Below are 18,253 nucleotides of genomic sequence, written 5' to 3' on the forward strand. Positions count from 1 at the left end.
CCTGCTTAGGTAGAGACTCTCAAGCACAGAAGTTATTGTGCTCTCCTTGAATTCCTTTACTCCATGTGGCCTTCTTTTTCAGGGAGGAGGGTAAGGTAAATAATTTCAAGATGGTGCATTCTGGAATCTCCCAGGACAAATGTCCTTTCTTTCTTTTCCCTTTCTTTCCTCTCATTATTAGATTCGCCAGAGGGTTCACCAGATCCTAAACATGCGAGGAAGCTCCATCAAAATTGTGAGGCACATCATCAAGGGTGAGTTGGATGCTGCTGTGTCTGGGGCTGCAGGGAGGAAGTAGGTGCTTTCTTTCTGATCTCCCTCAGTGCCCCTGGCATTCAGGGCATAGCATTTCCTGCACTAAAAGCTGAAGTGTGTTATCCAGTTCACTGCTGTCCAGGCCATCTTTGTCACATACTAAAAACTAACCTCGTTGTTCCCTGCCTCCCACCCTCCAATTCCAGAACTTAAATATGTAACAAACAAGAACCACTATAGCTTGGAAGTATTTGTTAAAAATTTTTAAAGAAGCAAAACCAAATTCAGTTCCAAACTGCATATAGTGATACAGTGGAAGAAAATTGCTTTCTTGGGGAAAAAAAAAATAAGGAAATGACAAGAAATACAGTATTCCCCCCTTATTCATGGCTTTGCTTTCCAAAGTTTCAGTTACCTGTGCTCAGCTGTCCAAAAATAGGTGAGCACAGTACAATAAGATATTTTGAGAGACAGAGACCACATTCACATAACTTATATTACCATATGTTAATATAATCATTTTATTCTTAGTTATTATTAATCTCTTACTGTGCCTACTTTATAAATTAAACTTTATCATACATATGTACCTATAGGAAAAAACATAGAATGCATAGGGTCTGGTACTAGGTGCGGTTTCAGGCATCTACTGGAGGTCTTGGAACTTACCCTCCGCAGATGGGGAACTTCTGTAACTGGCACTGAGCAGTGAATTTGAGCAGTGTAGTGAACTGAGCAGTGTAGTGGGGAGAGCATGGATACTCTCCGGTTCTAGCTCTGCCTCCCCTCGCTGTGTGAGCGTGGCTACAGTTGTATATTTACCTAGAAGTTTTGCAGAGGTTAGGGGAAGGTAGTGCATAACACAGTGTCCGGTCTGCTACCTGGCACACAGGAGAGCTCAGTCACTGTGAATTTCCCTCCTTCCCTTACCCACCCCATGAGTCCCCCAAATGCTGTTGGATCTTTGGCTGGACCTGACCTGGCTGGAGTGGCTCTGGCCAGCCCTCAGTCAAAGGGCAGGGCCCCTGTACTGAGCTCTGGGGTGCAGCCCCTCCCTCGGGCCACTTGGGGGGACTAAGTGGAGAGCACAGACTAACAGGCATGGCGGGCAGAGGCCCATATTGGACTCTATAGTGCTGATGACACCAGAGTTCAGCGAGGATCAGGATGGACTAGGTAGCCGCAGACAAGTCATGTTCCTCCCTGGCCCTCGTTCTGCCCATTTCTAAGATGGAGGATTGGGCTACATTTGCTCTCAAAGAGTTTGCCTTTAAGTTGCTTATAGCTCCCATTGTAGGTGGGAGACAAATGGTGAAGATGAATAACAAACATAATAAAGTGAAGAGAGGTTAAGAATGTGGGCCCTGGGATCAGGCTCTCGGATCTGAATCCTGGTGACTCCACTATTCACTGTGTTATCTCAGGCAGGACACTAGTTGCTCTGTGACCTCATGGAATAGGCAGGAGGATTAAATGAGATATGTGGGAAATGTCTGACCCTTGCTAAGTTCCCAGTAAATGTTAGTGTGACTATTATGAAATATTATGACAGTTGTCATCATCATTATTTTAGGTGAGGCATGGCTAAAATCCTGTGGGGAAGCCTTGTGAGAGAAGTGGCATTGAGCTGGTCTGAGAGGCTAGGATAAGAACATTCTAGAAAGAAGGAGCAGTATGAGTGAAGGCACAGGGTATAGCATGTTCAGCACAGCCGTCCCAGGCAGGGGAATGGTAAATCCATTGTGCCCATTTTGTAGATGGAGAATATGAGGCTTTGGAATCTGTTGTCTTCTCCTCCAAGAGAGAAAGAGGAAAGGGGAGCCCACTGAGGAACCTAGCCCAGCATCTTGCCTTGCCTAGGGGTACCCTGGGTGCCCCCTTCTGGTTCTCAGTGTCAGATTCTCGTGAGTTACTGCTCAGAGTGTCATTCCGCCTCCTCCCTAAGGTGTAGCTGTGGTGATTTGCAACGCCAGCCTTTAAATGGCATTTACTTTTAACACCCACATGTTCAATTAGAACTTTTTATTACTGTCAGCTCTACTGTCTCGCATTTGGGCTTCTCCCTATACCTCCGTCCCTGTAATCAAAACAGTGATCTTCCAAGAAAGAAAAAGTGTTTTTAATGCACGTGACACGTAGTAGGTGGATACTGTTCTTTCTCAAACCCTACCACGTATACCTTGGTTATTTCCTGTTGTTGCGAGCCCCAGCCTCTCCTCCGTCATAGCCTCCTGCAGGGCCTGTCCCAGGGCCAGGCGCACGCTGGACGCAGAGTGCATGCGTGTTGATCCAGTGTGTCTGCGCAAGTGAGCCCAGAGTGAGTCTTCACTCCCGCCACCCTGTTCCTCTTCTCTGTTGCTCTCTGTTGCTTTGCCCACCCCAAACCCCCGTCCAGACTCTAGTACCCATCCTTCCAGGCCCAAGTCCAGCCTTCAGGTCTCCCTCCATCACCCTTTGCAGCCAGTCCATGAGTAAATCCCACCAGCTGAGCCGCCAAAACCAATCTCGAATCCGTCCACTTCTCTGCATCTGTTATTTTCCATCATTGCACCCTGTTTATTTCCTTCTGAGCCCTTATCACAATCTGTAGTTATTTTTATTTATGTGTTTGCTTACCTGTTTTGTCCGTCTCATATATTAAAATACAAGCTCTGTGACAAGGGGACGTTGTCTGCCTTGTTCACTGTGTCTCCTCAGCACCTAGGGCAACACTGAGCTCATGATGGAACCCAATAAAAGTTTTAAACGTGGTTGAATTAAACCCTACTCTTGAATGAATTTATTTGGCAGACGTTTATTTAGACTCTCCCAGGGCTAGTGAGGCACAGTGTAAGTACTGTGCTACAAAGGAGTCTGCAAACCTGCCCTCATGGAGGTTACAGTCTTCTGAGAACATAGATGTCTAAGTGATTGGCGTTATTCAAGCTAAATGAAATGCGCGCTCCAGTAACCCCTCAGCTGACGGCGCTTGGCGCCATGCTCTGTGTTCAGTGCTGGACATGCAAGAACAGGCGAGAGCCCTGTCCTCGAGGCCTTCACAGGCTTGTGGGGAGAAACACCGGGAACTAATGATGTCGTGCTAAGTGCTGCCTTAGAGCTGGGAACAGTGCGCCAAGGCAGTGGCAAGGAGGCAGGGGAGGGAGCGGCTGCTCCTCCCCAGGACTGGGAATGGTGTCCCACAGGAAGGGCATTTGGGGAAAAGGCACATCCTAGGCAGAGGGAGCAGAGGCTCAGAGGCAGGACGGGAGTCAGTGGCCTGGGTAAGGACTCCAGCCCTGCCAGGGAGGCCAAACGGGGATGTGGGAGTCTGGAGCATTGGGGGCTGGGGGTGTTGCCGAGCAGAGCTTTTGAGTCCTGTTAGGGACACAGTGAGTTTGGGGTACAGAAAGTGACTGCATCCCTTTGTTGGCCAGCAGATAGTAGACATTCTCATTAAAGCTTGGGAGAGATGCTAGTTTGGGAAATTTGAAGCCATTAGTGTGCAGGTGATATTTAGAGCCTGGGAATTGGATGCCATTGCTCAGGTTGAAGAGGCCCTCAACACAATACTGACCATTAAAAAGAGTTTTCTCCAGATGGAAGGTTATAATAAGGGTTCGTGGCCCCCTCCTGCTGGCATGCTCCTGCCCTGACTCACATCCACTGCCAGAGAAAGGCCCTCTGCAGTGTTGTGGGGTCTGGAGCCTGTGCAGTGTGACCTGCCTCTGGGAGCAGCCCCTGAACACAGCGCAGCAGCGGGGACCCTCAGGAGTCATCGTTGTTTGAAGGACAGTGTTGAGGTTGAAAGGCTATAGTGGGGGTGGGAGGCTGGGCTCTGCTCAGGCCCACCTCTTACAAGCCCAGCTGGTTCTCCTTTCACTCCCTCCTCCTTCCCTCCTCCCTCCTTCCCCCTCTCCTCTTGCCTCTCTCCCCTCCCCCTCCCCTTCCCTTCCATCAAAAAGCCCGAAAAAACAAAGCCTCATAAAGAAAACCAGCTCATCAGTCTGTCCTCTTTGATTTTAATTTTGTTTTTCACTTTGGGTTGCTTCCTTTTTTTCTTTAACATACTAATTAGATGCAAGCTTTTTTCTTTGATTTTATGGCCTACATATTTCCTAAGTTTTGCTGGCAGAATGACAGCTGATGTATCCCTTGAGGTCTCCGGAAAACGCTGATGAGGCAAGCCCAGCAGGGGACTTTTCCCGTTATTTTTTGGTCCCCTTTCTCACAATTTTCTCCCTCCTTTTCTATTGGAGGTGCCAAGAGAGCTGGGAATAATTGATGGCTCATTAAAGTCCCTCTTTCTGCAGACTGCTTACTTGGCGCTCCCAAAGTCCAGCCTTCCCTGAACTGGCAGCAGCTCTGGGGCTGAGGACGGAGATGCCTGCAAAGAGGAGGTCAGATGAGACATGTGCCCTGCAGGGACAGCGACGGTCCTCCTGCCTCTTATCTTTCTGGTGCCTGGCCCAGACGAGGAGTCAGTTACTGCTGATTAGGGGTGCATGCTGAGGCAGGTGGTGCTCCAGGCATCCTCAGTGCTGTTCCAGAAATCCAGGACCCCAGCAGGTAGACTGGGCGCTTACTGAGCACTTGCTCTGTGCCAGGCTTTAGTGTACGTTATCTCCGCTCCTCCTACAACCCTAGAAAGCAGGATAATCTCCATTCTGCAGATGAGGAAACTGAGACTCACTGAGGTTAAGTAATGTTACCTGCGTCACTAGTAATGGAAACTGGATTCAAACTCAGTACTAAACACTGTGGCATTTCCATCTTGCAGGAAAGAAAGTTGTAACTGTGCTGATTGGCTCATACACTCCTATAGGCTTTTAAGAAAGAAAGAAAATTCAGGGAATCCACATTTATAGAGCACCCACTTGGCATCACAGGGTGCTTCAGATGGGCTTCTAAGATAATTGAGAGGCTTAGGAGGTGCTGTCCCCAGGGAGCATACTTTGGCGAAATAACTGAACTGTAGCACAAAGCAAAATGCAGTCAGTGCTGGGACACAGATGCGATGGGATGGAGAAGGCACAGTTCATTCTGCTGGAGATTGAAAAAAAGGAGCTCAAAGATCCAGGGAGAGTGTACAGAAGAGGTGTCTTTTTCCTTTTTCATTTTGACCATTAACGACCATCACCACCATCTATCCACAGAACTGTTTTTCATCTTGCAAAAGTGAAAACTCTAGACCCGTTAAACACTAACTCCCCATTCCCCACAGCCCCCGGCAGCCACCATTCTACTTTCTGTCTCCATGACTCTGATGACTCTGAGTGAGGCAGTGGCTTCTGGGAGCATGTGGAAGGTTTCCGTAGGCAGATAGGAACGTGCATAATTGAGTGGTCATCTCCTTGGACGTGGCATAGGAGCTGTGACCTGGGAATACTTCTTAATGTGAGTGTTTGTGCCAAGGGTTTCAGCAGAAGCCTCTGGCCCATCTGGTAAACGTTTCAGTCTCTTGGCAGAAGTTGTCAGAAGACCCATGGGTGCCTGGGAGCAGCCATGGCGGCTGCGCGACGGCGGCTTTTTGTAGAGGAGCACTTAGACAATTAGATGCAAACTCTTTCACTGGTGGGCAAAAAGAATGAGCCAAAAATTTCAAAATGCTTTTAGAAATTGGCCCATGGCCCTTTGATTTACTTGTGTTCTTTATGGCTTTAAAATCTCTTCTTAGAAGCTCATAAGCATGTATTTCCAGAGTCATTTGGGGCTCTTGGTAATACAGTTTGTCTCTGTGGTTTTAAAGCTGCAGAAGCTGATAGGATTTACCTTTGATGGCACTTTGCTCTGTGTGTGTGTGTGTGTGTGTGTGTGTGTGTGTGTGTGTGTGTGTGTGTGTGTCAGAGAGAGAGAGACAGACAGACATAGAGACTTGCACCAGGTCATAGCTACTGTGCCCACTGGGGTATTTGGAGGCAGGAAAGGATCCCAGCCCGAGGCCCATCTGTGTGTTAGCCCTATAGCCAGCTGCCTCGATGGGGCGCAGAGGCATCTTACAGACATGTCGGGATGTTTTCAGCAAAGATGTAAGATTTGCCTTAGGACTGCTGCCCCCGAGCTTCCAGCCAGTTCTCCAGGAGAGCTCTCGGGAAGGGCTGCCTTGGATAGTGCAGTGTTACACGAGGGAGGAAAGGGGAGAGCCGGCTGTGTAGAGGTTGTAGAGTCTGCCGAGAGGCTGCCTGAGTTCACGGCTGAGCTCTGCCTTTTTCTAGCTGTCTGACCTAGGGCAGCGGCTTACCCTCTGCAAGCTGCAGTTCTGTCATCTGTAAGATGGGGAGAACCTGCCTGAAAGGTTGCTGTGAGAGTTAGATGAGGTACTGTATATAAAGTGCTTACATGTGGGCTTGGTAAATGTTAGCTATCTTTATTGCTCTAATTAGTGTCCAAGCTAGCCCAGTAATAAGTAGAACAGAGATGCATAGACCAGCATACATTCTGGATCTCTGTGTAACTCTGGACAAGTTAGTAAATAATATTTAAGTTTTGGTTTCCTCCTCTGTAAAAAAAAAAAAAACTAAAATAAATATTGCCCCTCTCAGGAAGGTTCTGGGGTTGGAATATAGTCGGGGGCCTGTGACCATTTACTGTGCCCAGTAAATGGAACTAACTTCCTTCCTTCCTTCCCTAACTTTATCTTTTCCCATGTAACTGGCAGCAGCCTGGACTCAGAGACAAGCAGGACAGCCATGGACCAGCACCCAGGCTAGACTCCCCCGGGCCTTGTAGAGGAGGTGGGTGGGTGTCAGCGGGTGCTTTTCCAACCAGCTACAATATCCATGCACAGAACTATGGGAGCGTGACCCTGTTAGCATCCTAACCAAAGGGTCAGGTTCCTTCTCTTTTAAGTGGGTTTCATTTGAATGACATCTCTGATGAAATTATATCCCTCAGCCCAGCAAAATGTTCTCCTAGAGAAGTGTAACCTTTAAACCTTCCAAGTTCATTGTTGTTGTTAAGGAATCTGTTGTTAAGGTCTCTGTGAGACCTAAAGGATTTTCCTTTCCCAGTTTCTATTTTGTGGTTATTTATATGTCTTCAAGGGTTTTCAGTGTGAAGATATTGACATTCTTCTTCTCTCCCCTCCCTCTGCCTCCTGCATTTTTAAAGGGTGAGCACATTAAGGCTTAAGGTGTAGGGATCCGAACGAGGCTGGTGAGCACTGGTCCAGGTCCCTGCCCTGGAAGACAGTTTTTCCCCATCCACCAGCCTTGCTGCCCCCTCCTCTCCCTCTTAACATAAACAGAACAGCTTGTATTCCGTGTCTGAATAGTAAACCTGCTGTCTAAAGTTTGCTTTAATATTTATGCGTTCAGCACTGCTGCCTGTTTCTGAGCTCCATCAAAGCCTTTATTATGAGAGCATTTGAAAATGCTGGGGAAGTAGAGAAGGGAGTTGATGTGTGTGCTGTCTTTCTCACCCTCCACCCGACTCATCCTCTCCCGTTCTCGCCCTCTCTCCTCGTCCCTCTCCCCCACCCCACAGTTCTCCCTTCCTCTAGCATCTCTCTTTTTCCTGCATTCCCTCTTTTCCTCTCTTACACACACACGCACACACAGCAAAGAGAACTCTTTCCCAAGACCTCTGGGAGGAATCTGTTCAATATTTATAAACTGCTGCAGCAGCTATAATAACCAGAGGTAGCTGGCACCACCAAGATTTGCTCCACATAGGACTCTCCTCTAGAAACAAAGAATGAGTAAGTGGGCGAGGGCGAGGTGCCCCGCTGGTGCAGGCTACCGGGCAGTGGCTGCCAGGGCACTGGACAGCTCTAGGCCAGGTCTGAGCCAGCTCCGTGGCTGGCTCACTGTGAGACACCGGCCAGTCACCTGCCCCCTAAGGGCTGCTGTAGGTTTCTGAGAACCCTGCCAGCTCTGATATTTGGTGACTTGTCATAAGAGAGTTTGACCCCCGCCAGCACACTCCACATCTTTCCTGGCCCCTGAGGCGCCTTTACCATAAGACATTCCGTCTTATTGTTTACAAGGACTTTGTAGTCAGACACCCTGACAGAGCTAGGCTGCTTTGGAAAGCTCACAGAACAAGAGTTTTTCCCCAAAATGATAAGGGACAGGCAGGGCAGCATATTGCTTAGGTAAGAGGATGCTGCTGTGAGGACCAGCCCACCCCAATGGCTTTTTAGGTGCCTGTTTTCACTATTCACGTGTTCTACAGTTTAAATTCTGCTCCTCTACCATGCTAGACTTGGGCAAGTTGCTTCCGTTCTCTAATGGCCTCAGTTTCCTCATCTGTAAACAGGGGTGGTGTTTCTACCCCATAAGATTGCTGCCAAGACTAAATGAGAAAACGTGTATGTTGCCTGGCATGTAAGCACTGCTCACCGCATGCCAGTTCCCGCTCCACTGTGTGTAAGATGGTCCCCCTTCCCGGCCACACTAACCCGTGCACTGTGTGCACGTCGGACATCCCCTTTCCAGAGAATGCGTCGTCTGACTTTGCTCCTTACCAGTTAGAGTGACAGGGAGACTCATCCACAGGGTGGGGCTCCGTGTACAGCAGGGACGTACGCTGTTCCCAAGGCCTTAGCAGAGGTGACTCGACAGGGGGCTGATACAGACTTGGGTTTCCTCTGCTCTGTGCGTCCCTGCAAAGAGATTAGGTCCCTCCAGGGAAGCTGGCTGTACTGCTGGAAAATCACCGCCCCAAAGCATCACACTGTTTCTCCACTTCCCTCCCTCCTGGGTCTGATAAGACATTAGGAGAGCAAAGTGTTAGCTCAATCCATTAAGACTCTCGCTTCCAGACCGTGCCTCTGGGGATAGTAAATGCCTTGATGGTCATTTCTCTCTCTCCTGGGGCACAACTGTATCGTTCACATGTGAGTAAGAGACACCACTCACACAGGACCCCAGAGCTGCCTCCTGCGGCTCAGTTCCTGCTCTCCCTGCGCCCCGCCCGCTCTCTGAGGGACCTTGGTGGGAGGTGTCGCAGCCATTTGCTGTTGGACGTGATGGATGGGCCTAAGAGCAGAGATGATTTCTGGGGGGAGACACACAGCTGGCACATGTCTAAATCCCAGATCCCATTTTCTAGCACATGTCCAAAGGAAGGAAGGAAAAATAAGGAAGTGGCAGGAATAAAATTATTTCCCTAGCATGGTTGAAGGGGGGAGAAGGGGGGGCGGGTAGGAGGTGAAAGGTCAACACTTTCTTCTCTCTCCCCAGGCTTTGTCTGATTTGGATCAGCAGGTGTTTTATTATGCAAAAGCCTCTTACCAGAGAGTTCTCTATTTTCTTTCTCATGCCAGGCCCCAGTAAGGGCCCAGGGGACTAGCAGTGCACACAGCCCTCAGAGTCAGCTCTCTGAGAGGAGTCAGCTACTCTGAAGGTCACCCGCCACCCACCCTGCTGCTTGCTCTCAGCCGGGCTCAGCTAAAGCCCCTGCCTTCTTACGGCTCCCAGTCTAGGGAGAGGGGACAAGTGGAGCGTGGCCAGAAGGCAGGCCTGTGTGTGGTGGAGACGGAGTGGCCTGAGCATGGGAGGAGTGCAAGGAGGCCAGGCAGGATGTCACAGAGACAGCATCTCTAGAGATGGACCTCGAAGGTTGCGCGGGGTTTCCCCACGTGGCAGAGCAAAGGAGGCTCGGGGAGGGACCTGATGTTTCCTGAGCGTGGTATTCGCCAGGTACTTTCTGTTCATTTTCTGAAGAGGAGACCACCCAAGGGCACTTAGGATGGTGAGTCAGAAACAGGATTCAAATGTGGCCCGAGATGTGGCGCCGTCTCCTCTCTGTGGGTGTGGGCAGGGGCAGGCAGGGGTGGTATGGAGTTGGGTCACCCCATCTGTGCTCCTTCCCCTCCCACCGTGTTCTTTCTTCCTGCTCTCGGGAGTCACCACAGGAAGTCCAGGGCTTCCAGCTCACCCCTCCCCATCTCTTAAAAGCAGGGTGACCCCATTATTTGGGGGAACCAGAAAACTTGAGAACGAAGTCTTACTGATTGTTGTGCCAGAACAACAGGGTAGATAGACTGGAACATAGGATTACCTACCCTAATACTCTTTGGATTGTCCCCTGATAGTCTTCTGTCATCTGTGTCATCTGTAGGAGCCTGATCCTCATGAATATTTCCCTCATCTTCTTGCTCTAACCCTGAAACCTCGCCCTCCCTGGGGTGAGCCCTCTCAGGTGGCCATTTTCTCCCACCCCTCCTGCCTGGGAAATGGGGAGGGGGTCTTCCTGCTCCTCAGGGGCACGCCTTGGCCACTCTCCCTCCCTCCCTTCTCCCTGAAACACCTGGCTGTTTGAAGCTCCCATCAGTGGACTGTGCCATCCATGGCCCCTCGTTGGCACCAACACCTGGTCCCCTCAGCCTTGGAGGAGTCCTGGGCTCACTGTCTCCTTCTCTGCTACTCCTGTCGTATTTCTTGGTGATCTCAGCATCTGTATCTCTTTGTCTCATACCCCTTTCCCATCTGTCGGTGAGTCCTGTTGAGCCCACCTTCAGAATGCATCAAGAATCTGAGGACTTCTCATTTCCCCCTTGCCCACCTCGTCCAGGCCACCATCAAGTCCCATCTCTTTGCCTCTGCCCTTGTGCCTCAGGGTGTCTCCCACGGCAGTGTGACCTGGTAAAAGTGAAATCATGTCACTGCTCTGCTCAGAGCCATCCTCCAGATCTCCATCTCAGTGGCCCACAGGCCCCACCAGTCTGGGCACTGCCCCTCCTCTGGCTCTGGGCTCCGGCCCTATGACCTTGCTGACCCTCACATGGGCCCAGTAAGCTCCCTCCTCAGCACCCTGCACGGGCTTCCTGCTCACTCTGCTCCCAGATGTTTTCACACTCGCTCCCTTTGGGTCTTTAAGCAGATGCGCCATGTCCGTGAGGCCCTCTGACTGCCTCCCTGTATACGTTATTTGCTTTCTGGTGCGTGACCCTCGGGAGGAAGTAGGGGCCACATGAGCAGAGGTTTTCCTCTATTTTGGTCATGACTTTGTTCCTGTTCTCATTGCCTCTGTTCAGCATCCCCAAAGAGTGAGCACTCTCACACTGGGGTGTGCGTCAGCATCACCTGGGGAACTTGGTAAAACCCAGATCGCTGCCCCTCCCCCCCAGAGTTGCTAATGAGAGGGTCTAGGGTGGCCCAGGGGTTTGCATTGCTGGTTAAGTTTCGCGTGGTGCTGATGCTGCTGATCAGGGTCCACGCTCAGAGCCGCCCGCCGAGAACACTGCCTGCCCCGTCGGCACCTTGGTCCATGCGTGCTGCTGCCACAAAATACCCAAGACCGGGTAATTTATAAAGACGGAAATTCACTTCCTCACAGTTCAGGAGGCTGGGAAGTCCAAGATCAAGGCACCAGCATTGGCGTCTGGTGAGGGACATCTTGCCGCATCCTCAGTGCAGAAGGAGGAAGGGCCAAAGGCCTGGCTAGCTCCCTGGAGCCCTGTCATAGGGTCCTGACCCACCCACAGGGCAGAGCCGTGTCACCTCCTAAGGCCCCGCCTCTCAGTGCTGGGGATGACGTCTCAGCATGAGTTATTCAAACCATAGTGGCACCTGTACGTATGTGCCGAGCGAGTGAATGAATGAGGGAGTTGAGCAGAGGGGGTGGCTAGGAGAAGAGTGTGAGCACGGAAAGCTAAGTTGGGCCCTTTCCGCTGAGGGCCTCAAAGGCCAAGGGTTTGGCCACAGCTGCCACCGTGGGCATTAGAGCAGCATGGTGGGAGCTGGGTTCCAGGAGAGGTATGAAGGGACCCAGCCAGGGTGGGCCCCATACCTGGGATCCCCGCCTAACCCTCCCTTTGTCCCCCTAGAGTATGCAGAGAACATCGGGGACGGCCGGAGCCCGGAGTTCCGGGAGAACGAGCAGAAGCGCATCCTGGGCCTGCTGGAGAACTTCTAGAGCCCCCGCCTTGTGCATCGCAGACCGTCAGCTCTCCTCCCAGAAGCAGTGTTCGGGCGCTCTGTGTAGCCTTTGGTCAAATTAAAGCCATGAATACTTTCGCTATCTCTGAACCGGTGTTCTCTGTAGCGGAGCCTCAGCCACTGACCGTTCCCACAGCACTGCCCCAGCACACTCTGCGGAAGGCCAGCGGTCAGCCTCCCTCTGCCCGTGAGGAAGCCAGGGCCCAGACAGCGTGGCAGTGGCCGCATCCCCACTGTGGCTGCTCTGGTGGACAGCTGTGAGGCCACCCATCTGTGACTGGTGTGGGCTGGGGACCTCCCGGGGCTTCCAGCCCTGCCGTGGAGAGTCAGGGTGGGGGACCAAGGCTTGCGCCTCATGCTCAGCTCCCAGGGGCAGCCACAGAGCGCAGCATCAGAGCCGCGTGTCGAGCCCTGGCCACGGGGGCCGGGTGGGTGTGTCGTGGAGGATTAAATATACACCAGTGTGGGCCCCAGCCCAGAGCAGTGGCATCAGAGCCGCAGCGGGCCCTGGCGCTGGCATTGCTTCGAGCTCCCAGGGGGTCAGTGCGGTGGGGTGAGAGCCGCTGCTTTAGACAGGCCTGGGGTCCAGATCCCTGCTGTGGCGTCACCAGCTTCGGCATTTCAGCTCAGTGACCTCCACCTCCCTCCGTCTCCCTTCCTTCCATTGCTGAGTGGGGCTAATAATGCCCACGTGGCGCCCGCGAGGACGGGACGCTCAGTTAAGCATGCGGCGCAGCGGTGAACACACAGGAGGTGCGTTGGAAGTGCCTCTTGCTTTGTCCTTTGCACACACGTTTGTGGCTTAGAATTGCAACTTCACTCGCTTCACACGGGCTATGAGAAAGTTGTTCTCCTCCACAGAAGTCAGCGGTGCTTTAGCGGGTTTTTGTCCATCCCCAAAGAATAGAGTCCTGTGGACGAGGGGGAGGATCCACCACCAAATCTGGCAAAGCAGCGTTTTGTTCAAATGACGTGTGTAGCCCAGGGTTGCGCATAGGCAGGGGATGCCACACTGTGCCCGTGCTCCCGCTGCTGGCTGAACCCCGAGGGGCAGGGCTCCAAGCAGCCACTGCCATCTGGCCAGAGTCAGCATGCCAGATGAAACCTGTTTGCCAGCCTAGGCAGCCACCAAGAGGTCCCTGAATAAGGTGGCACCTGCTTCGGTCCGGGCCGTGGGCTGGCAATGGGACAGCAGGCAAGGTAGGCCCTGCCCCCGGCTCCCCTGCAGCCTGCTGGGAAGACGGGCAGTGCTCCCGATAACTGTGAGGTCAGCGTCCCGGCACTGGGGCAGAGGGGGGCAGGAGCGTGTGACAGGCCTGTCACAGAATCTGCTACACACTCACATTTGGATTTAGTTCTGACTTCACTTTTCTGGAACTGTGATAGCACGTGTTGGATGCCTGCTACATGCTGCTTGCTTTACATCCATCCTTCCTAACCTGCCAACAGCCTTGCCATTTTTCTCCCGACTCATGGAAGCCAAGGCCGGGGTTGCAGAGGGTGTAACTGCACAAGGTCCTGCGGACAATAAGTGGCAGAAACAACGTTCAAAGCCAGGCCTGTCTGACTCCGCAGCCCATGCCCGCCCTTCTGCCAAGCTGCCTCTGACAGTCTCGGACCACTGCCGGGCACTACGCTTCGATCTTTCTCTACTGATATGTGGTTTAACAAGTTGCAGAGAATAGACCATGTCCAGATTTAACCTACAGAATCAGGCTCTCGGAGCTTAGGTTGGTACTTAAGAGATGATCAGTTTAGTCCTTCACCTTTATTCTTTTTAAATTGTGTTTATTTTTAACTAGCTAGTGGTTGCACATGGTACAGAAGTTCAAAATTTAACTAGAAGGTATGCCATTAGGACTCTCCCTGCCCGTCTCCCATCCCCGAGGCCTCCTTGTCCTGGAGGCAGCCACCGCCACCTGGTCATCCTTCCAGAGCTCTGTTCAGTGGTTTTCCAGTTCTGCCAAAGCCCAGGTTTCCCAAAAGCCAACACATGAAGAGAAGGGTGGGGACGGCTTAGGCCCCTCACCCCAGAGCCACCGTCACTCTGTTCTGCTTGCTGCTTGTGTTGTTGTACCTCTTGAGACTTTGTCCCTCTACTAAAAGCAAGCTTGAACTCATCACTTTACAAGTGAGGAAGAGGGCCCTCTCCCACGGGCTTTGTGGCAGGAGGGCGGGAGGGAACATGGGGTATAATCCCTTAGGATTCCAAAGGAATACACAGTTCGGGGGGCTGAGGGACCAAGGAGATGGGATTAGGAGAGAGTGGTAACCTCTGCTCCCCAATTCTAACAACCCACCACACGAGGCTCTGAGGAGCTTTTAAGTCCCAGGTAAAGACCCTCATTACTAACTAGCCCCGGCGCAGGGCGTGGTCCTGGCTGAGGAGCCATCTGCCTCTCAGGGAGGACTTCTTGGGTTCCCAGTCAAGGCTGCCCTTGGGCTGTGGTTCTGAACCCGACTTCTGTGTCTGCCTACTCTTGGGGTTCACAGATTCACACCTTCAAACAAAGCCCTTCACGTCCACCCTTGTGTCCACAGCTGAGTGGCACCAGAGCATAGCAGCCCAGAAGGCAGCATCCCTTTTCCCATCTGCACATGGCAACAAGATAGCCTTTGAGCAGTATGTGCCGCAATTCCTCATGAGGGAAGTGAGGGTTTCATTCTCTCCCCTCGCAGCTTGCTGCTCCGTCCATGGTGGTCTGCACGCCCGGATTCAGCGCGGAAAGGGGCGGGCTGTGGCTAATTGAGAGAGATCTGCATGCAGGCTGCGTTCCTCCTTTATCTGGGGGGAGCGCATCGCCGGGGAAGCTTGAAGGCATCCTTCAGCCGCCCCCGCGGCAGCACCGGTGCCCAGGTGGCATCTTCTGCCGTCACCGAGGGCGTCCATTTAGTGTCAACAGGGAGACGAGACTTGCTTTCCTAAAGGCAAGACTTCTTGATTAGATTTCCTTCCCCCACAGTAGCGGTAAAAGCAGACCCACATTTTTCAATCTGTCTTGTTCCCTGGGACACATGGAAAGTGGCTGGTTTCTCAGCGGGGGGGGCCTTCGTTATCTGTGCCGGAAAAAATAGGGAGCATCTCTCCAGCCACCTTTGTCTCGGTTAGGTGACACCTGCCCCTGGTGTAAACGCCAGCAGGTACCTGGGGCGTGCAGTGCACAATCTCCCGCCGGTGGCGTCTCGTGGCCACTCACACCCCTCCCCAGAAGCACCCACTGCCAATTAGCTGAAATGCCTTTCAGAGACAATCGTGCACGTTTTCAAGTGAATAAAAGTACTTTTAATGCAAAGGGTGGCGTATCACGCTCTCCGTTGCGCACCTTGCATTTCCCTCCACCTCTCCCAAACGCAGAGTCAGCCGGCTCCCTTCGTAGCCGGGCTCCGTCGCAGCCGCGTGGTAATGTGGCTAATTGCGTTAATGGACGTTCAGGTTGTTACGATCGGCTATCACAACGCTGCGGTGAACACCCTTGCACAGGACGTCGTTTCACACCTGTGTGAGTTTAAATCCCTAAGCAGAATCGCCAAGTCACAGAGAAGGAGCCTTTCCATCGCGACGTGCGCCGCCACGTTCCCCTCCCTCCGTGCGCAGCGTGTGCGCGCCGCCTCCCCAGGCACCGCGCCGGCAGTGTGGGCAGGCCGGCTCTGCCCCGCAGGCGCGGCGCATCCTGCTTGTGCCCTCTGCACTGCTCTCGTGCGTGGTCACTCAGCGTGTCGGGAGAGCGCACGTACGGGGCGTGTGCGTGTTGGCTGCCACGCACTGGGCTCCTTCTGTGGGCTCGGTCCTTTCCTCAGAGTAGCTCGTCTCAGCCTCGTCCCCGAAGCGCAGGGACTTTCATCGTCAACCCCATTTCACAGGTGAGGAAACCAGACTGAGAGGGTCAGTGGCTTACCAAGGGACAGAGCTGGGAGTGGAGCCTAAGCGCAACCCCGCTCCTAATCTAGGAGCCACCCTGTCTTCTAGCTGGTACGAGGGGCTCGGGTGAGCTGGAGACGGCTGGCACAGGACAGGATGGAACCAGAAGCCTTTGGTGGGGTTGCCCGTGTGGCTGTGCGGGGCCCAGCTCCCTTCTGCCTCTCCCCGCCCCGACTGGGTGGGGGCCCTGGGCCCAGGATTCCTGGCTGAGGATGGGCCGTCACATGGATGTGGCCTTGGCTGCTCTCCCATCTGAGAAACATCTGGAAGGTTAGGCTTTCCATCTGCAGCCGTGAGGCGAGCCACAGTCCAGCATGACTGCAGCAACCATCGTCACCTACCTCCCCCTCGCCCACGATGCCCGCTGAGCTCAAATCCCTTCTCGCCCACACCCCGTTCACTCTGCGCTCCTCCCTGCGTCTCCCACGACACTGGCCACGCACCTGCCCGTGCCAGCCCCGTGCTGGGTGCTGGAGATGGGCACCAGAGCTTGAGATGCACTTTGAGCTCTCGTAGCCAAACAGGGCGTCACACAGCAACGGCGGGCTACAGAAGAGAGCAAAGCCTGCGGGACAGAGGAGGGACGGGGAGACAGCACTCTGCACCCTAACTGTTCTTGAACTGGCCTCAAGCCATCCTCCCAGCTTAGCCCCCCAGAGCGCCGGGACTATAGGCATGAGCCGCCGTGTGTGGTCCCCAAAATCTCGCAGGCCCTGTTATCTTGAGTGCCTTTCACCGGAGCCTTACTGACAGCCACGAGTCTCAAAAGCAAGAGGTAGGCAGTCATTCGAGGCAGAGGGAGCTGCACAGGCAAAGGGCCGGGGCACTATGAACTTGGGGATGTGGGGGCCTCCCCGCCACACTGGCGGTCGGCATGGCAGGGGGCAAATGAGCTCCTGGCCGTGGCAGAACTGACAGGCTCTGCAGGAGGTGGAGGTCACTAGGTCCAGCGTCACAGGGCTTGTTCCAGGAAGAGCCTTTGTCTCCACATCTTCCAGGCTCCTTCAGTCCTCCAATGAGGGGGAAACAGATTCCACTGCAGGTGACAAAGCGACATTCTGACCCCTAAGGCAAGATCTGGCCCAGCAAGGGCCACCACCCCCATCAGCAGGAGGGCTGGGGTGCGGCCCTGTCCGCGCAGCCCCTGGGAAGAGGCTGTGCTGCAAGGCCCTGGGGGGGACTGGGGGGAAGCACCAGGGGATGGACACAGCGGGAGCTAGGGCCGGCCCGGCTGCAGCTCCTGGGCCTATGGAGCCAGCCCTGTCCGGGTGGCGCCAGGAGCACGGGGAGGGATCTGGGCCCTCGGCCCGGCCCAGACAGGTGGTGCGAGCCATGAGCACGTGCCTCACGCCCCCAGGGTCTTGCTCCTCCTTCCGTCAGGGACTGAGTGACTCTGCGGGGCCGACATAGGGAATCTCACAAGGCCAGAGTCTGTGGCCCTCGGGTGCCCAGGGCAGGGTGCCCAGCCGATCCTCCACCACCGTCCTTCCGTCCTTCCCTAAACTGCTGCGTGGGGAACAGAACAGACGCTGTCCCTGCTCTGGAGGAGCTCGCTTCCTCATGGGACGGACATCAAGACAATAAACGTGCACAAATACAAAGAGTGACTGCCGAGTGCTGCAGAGGAGCCCGCGATGGGACTAGGTAGCGGGAACCGACCTCCGGTTGAGGGGTCTGCAAAGTCCTCTCTGACGAGGGGCTTGGAGCTTAAGGTAAGCTCTGAATGATGTCACAGAGCCAGGCAGCCAAAGAGCTGGAGGCCAGGGTCCTAAACAGAGGCACAAACGCAAAGGTCCCGAGGCAGAGAGAGAGGAGAGAGAGAATCATCCTCCCCGGAAAACAGCCAAGGGTTCCCTGTGGCTGGGCCCAGCGGTGGGGCAGGGCCAGTGGGAAATCAGGCTGGAGAGGAGGGCAGGGTCCAGATCCCACAGGACCTTGAGGAGTTTCAAGCCTGGAAGGGATGCAATTTGATTTAGGAAAGGTGCCTGTGACTGCTCTGTGGACGACACACTGTGACGACCAGGTGGACGCAGAGAAATCCAAGAAGAGGCTGCTGCGTTCTAATCCCAGGAGGAGATACCGGTGCTTTGGACCAGGAAGGGACGGCGGGTTGGCGTAAGGGGATTGGGGAGGTACTGAGGCAGAGCCCGCTGGTCACCGTGCAGGGAGGGACCACTGTCCCAGGGAGCTTTCTCCTGGCTCTGTGGGCGGGGAGCAA

The 18,253-nt window shown here is 53.6% G+C and overlaps 1 protein-coding gene across 3 annotated transcripts in view; it reads left to right on the forward strand.

Annotated features, from left to right (window-relative positions):
• Positions 1–12,198, forward strand: part of CTNNBL1 (catenin beta like 1) — a 164,944-nt gene extending 152,746 nt beyond the window's left edge. For all 3 annotated transcript variants that reach the window (XM_076011114.1, XM_012754875.2, XM_012754874.2), the window contains 2 exons: positions 182–254; positions 12,005–12,198. In XM_076011114.1, coding sequence (XP_075867229.1) covers positions 182–254; positions 12,005–12,093 — 162 coding nt within the window. In that variant the 3' untranslated portion in view covers positions 12,094–12,198. The remainder of the gene's footprint in view (positions 1–181; positions 255–12,004) is intronic.
• Positions 12,199–18,253: the final 6,055 nt, after the last annotated feature.

The sequence above is a fragment of the Microcebus murinus genome, chromosome 16 (genome assembly GCF_040939455.1).
Source record: "Microcebus murinus isolate Inina chromosome 16, M.murinus_Inina_mat1.0, whole genome shotgun sequence".
NCBI lineage: Eukaryota > Metazoa > Chordata > Mammalia > Primates > Cheirogaleidae > Microcebus > Microcebus murinus.